Source organism: Limulus polyphemus, unplaced genomic scaffold (assembly GCF_000517525.1).
Source record: "Limulus polyphemus unplaced genomic scaffold, Limulus_polyphemus-2.1.2 Scaffold1057, whole genome shotgun sequence".
Classification (NCBI taxonomy): Eukaryota; Metazoa; Arthropoda; class Merostomata; order Xiphosura; family Limulidae; genus Limulus; species Limulus polyphemus.
This window is the reverse complement of record NW_013666667.1, coordinates 1-3,409: the sequence shown is the minus strand read 5'-3', so window position 1 is coordinate 3,409 and position 3,409 is coordinate 1. Positions and strand designations below refer to the sequence as shown.

The following is a 3,409-nucleotide window of genomic DNA, read 5'->3' as shown; positions in this document are numbered from 1 at the left end:
GTGCTTAAAAGCAGCTTGTAAGTTGTGTCATTCAATACAATAAAATAAGCTGTACATTCACCGAGTGATTTACAACTAGTTTGAAAGAATAAAATAGGTATAAATCTACCTTTACTGTTATGAGCTTGAAGCTTTATGTTATGAGCTTTAAGATAAACAAACTGTAGTTTCCTGTTACAATGTACAGAAAAAAGGGGAAGGATTGATTTATTTAGTTGTTTTTTTATATGATGGTTACAAGATCAGTCAAATCAAAGGATTGTGTAAAGATAAGGTATAGAAAATAACAGATAAAATACTTTTATTGCTAAAAATATTTTATATTTATTTAGGATATTTTAGACATTACTCAGATTAAATTTGACAATTTTCAAAGGAAGAAATTATTTCAAATCATAACAAGAAAATCACTTTGCACTTTTATTGCTTTTTTGCTCTTTAAACCATGTTCAATTAATATTCCCACCACATTAGTTGTAAATTACTTGGCAAATGTGTAGCTCACATTACCCTATCAAATTACATAATGCACAGTCTACTCCCAAGTATGTCTCTTGAACAATTATTATTATTATTATTACTCATTTTATATAATTGAACCTAGAAATATTCTAATTATTACATTTTACTAACTTATATAATAATAAATAAAATATACACATGAGAAACAAGAAATAAAGTACTTATCTGGGTCTTTTTGTTTTAATATCGATGACACTTAATCCTAATCATATATACTAATGGTACTACTGCACTAAATAATGCTTTATTTAATTAAATAAAGCATTAAGGAATACAGAATAATAGCATACAAAAACAGACAATTTCCCATAACTATCACAAATTTTCAGGCTTTCTAACAATGTGAAAAGAGCCTTGAAAAATTCAGCTAAGGTTGTCAAGGTGTTTCCTGTGGGAATAAAAAACTGAAAACGAAATAGACAATTCTCTGTACAAAAAGCAACATAATATAATACATGATTTGACAGGTCAAAACCTTGGTTTTTTTTTATTGGTTGTAAATAATATAGTATTAAACTTCTGAGAACTATTGGCAACTGCTGAAAGAGAGGATGTGATGGATGTGCATAGCAATTGGGGTATGACTTTCTATTTTATGACTCTAACTAAATAAGATTGAAGGCTATAAAAACTATGCTTTGATAAGATTATAATGAGTAATTTATGATAAATTTCATATTTCTTGATGGGGTGGTAAATAAATTAGAGAAGAGGAGATACCTAGAAAACAAATGTCAAAACTCCCACACTAGGGAAAATTGATGATTTGTTTTTAACATTGTATAATTAAGGTTTTTCTTCACCTTCAAACAGGTATTGAAAGGATGTTCCATATGTGTTTTTTGAGATTGGTAAATAAAATATTCTACAAAATTAACTTATTTAAAAAGTCAAGACATTAAAGATTTAGTTAAAGGTCAAAATTAGGAGACTTATGTAACAGTTTTTTATTAAATAAATTTTAAAGTTGCTTTCTGAACAGTTAGTGCATAAAAATAATGTGAGTAAAGTATTCATTCTTTTTACATAGTTACTCTCCATCATATCCCAGTGGTTAATCTTTTTTGATTTTAGTTTTACAATGAAATATTTTTTTAATGTTCTTTTTATGTAGACATGCTATTTTGTCATAATTTTATGATATAAAAAAATAAAACCAGTTGTAAATAGACTCAAATCTACAAAATTAACCACTTCAACAATTATGTTTGTGATTTACTCTTAGAATGATAAATTACTTTAAGTAATATAATTTTTTGTGAGAGAGATGAACTAAAAAATGCCCATAGAGAATGCATAAAGATTTAGTTCATATTAAATCTCATACATAGCAACAAGCTCAAAATTTTCAGTTTGTATTCAACTGCAATGATCGGTGTCTGAATGTCTTCACTTACAAAGAGTTCTCCATTTCTACCTAGTATCATTACAGGAATAAAAAAAATATTTTATCATATAACGTTGAACGCATTTATTATAAACACATGTTTAGATCAATAAGAAATGATGCTGTCTAACAGGTTATTTTTTGATAATGTCTTGAAAAAAACAAAACATTCTTGTAATGATTATATGGTGCATAAGACGAGACATAGCTTTGTCAATATATATATACACACACACACACACATACAAGTGAAAAGAGATAAATATTGATAACGGTCAGCAAAAAATGACATTAAATGTTAGTTGAAAATATAAAACAAGGTTTCTAAATGTATTTTAGTTTGGCTTTGTTGATGTCAGTAGAAAAACCAAGACTAAGGAATTAGTTATAAAACTTTAATATCCGATATGAAAACATAATTTTTATTTAAATGTTGCTAAAAATTTGTTATATATTATCTTATAAACTTTCATTCAGGCATAAACTTAAAGTTTCATTAGTGTTTAGTGTACAAGGTCTAAAAAATGCTATTTCTTTCATTATTATTGCCCTTCATGAAATTTCTAAGAGTGAGGGATAGTCAAATCTCAGTTTGTGAAAAGTGATTTATGATATGGTAGTGAGTTTTTTTTTGGCCAGGTTCCTCAATTCCTTTTTTTTTACTCTTTTATTATTCATTTTTATGTATCCAGTTTCTCCCGTCTCCTTGTTGAGATTAACTTGTTAACTATACTTTTGCTATTATACTACTCACTGCTTCCTGTTTTCTGACTATTGGCTATCTCTTTGTGACTATTCTCCTGTACCATGGTTGCTTTCTTTAATGTTCTAAACAAGGTTATTTAGGTAAAAGTTAGACCAACTACTCTTTTTTTTTAATATTCTGCATTTATATTACAATTTTGCATCAATAGAATGTTATAATTACCACATGTATTTTTAGAGATAGGATGTTTATATTTTATCAACTCATTTATTTTCACTGTACTAATTGTGAAGGTCATTCATGTGACATTCAGTGTTGGTTAGGGGGATGGACAATACTTGCTAATGGCTAATGAAATAGTAGCCCAGGCAACAAAGTGGCCACTTGTCCCCAACTGTGTACACTTCCTGCAAGTAAAAAAGACATTTCACTGTGACAGTTTGTACTTGGCACACCTATTGGAAATATGGCTAAAGCAAAAGGAAATTTCTCCAGTTGAAAACAAAATAATCACGGGTGTTATGTTAAAAACAAAAATTTACAAAACAAACGTAGACAAGCTGCAAAACCTTCATCAGAGTATCACAGAAGAAAAAATTCTGTCAGATGCAACAGATGGACTTTCACTTACAGGCAGATCTGAATACACAAACAGCAGACTTTACTTTAGAAAGATATATGTATGTGAATCAATATGCAAGTTAATGCATATGCATACACACACACATATACCAACATAAAGTTTTGTCTATTACCAAGACATAAGATAACCTCAATATATATATATATATATA

General features: G+C 28.1%; 1 protein-coding gene across 1 annotated transcript in view; it reads right to left on the bottom strand.

The window, feature by feature from the left end:
• Nucleotides 1-2,000, bottom strand: part of LOC111086384 (gastrula zinc finger protein xLCGF3.1-like) — a 5,481-nt gene extending 3,481 nt beyond the window's left edge. The window contains exon 1 of the mRNA XM_022389005.1: nucleotides 1,850-2,000. Within this exon, the coding sequence (XP_022244713.1) occupies nucleotides 1,850-1,949 (100 nt within the window). The 5' untranslated portion in view covers nucleotides 1,950-2,000. The remainder of the gene's footprint in view (nucleotides 1-1,849) is intronic.
• Between the last annotated feature and the right edge of the window lie 1,409 nt (nucleotides 2,001-3,409).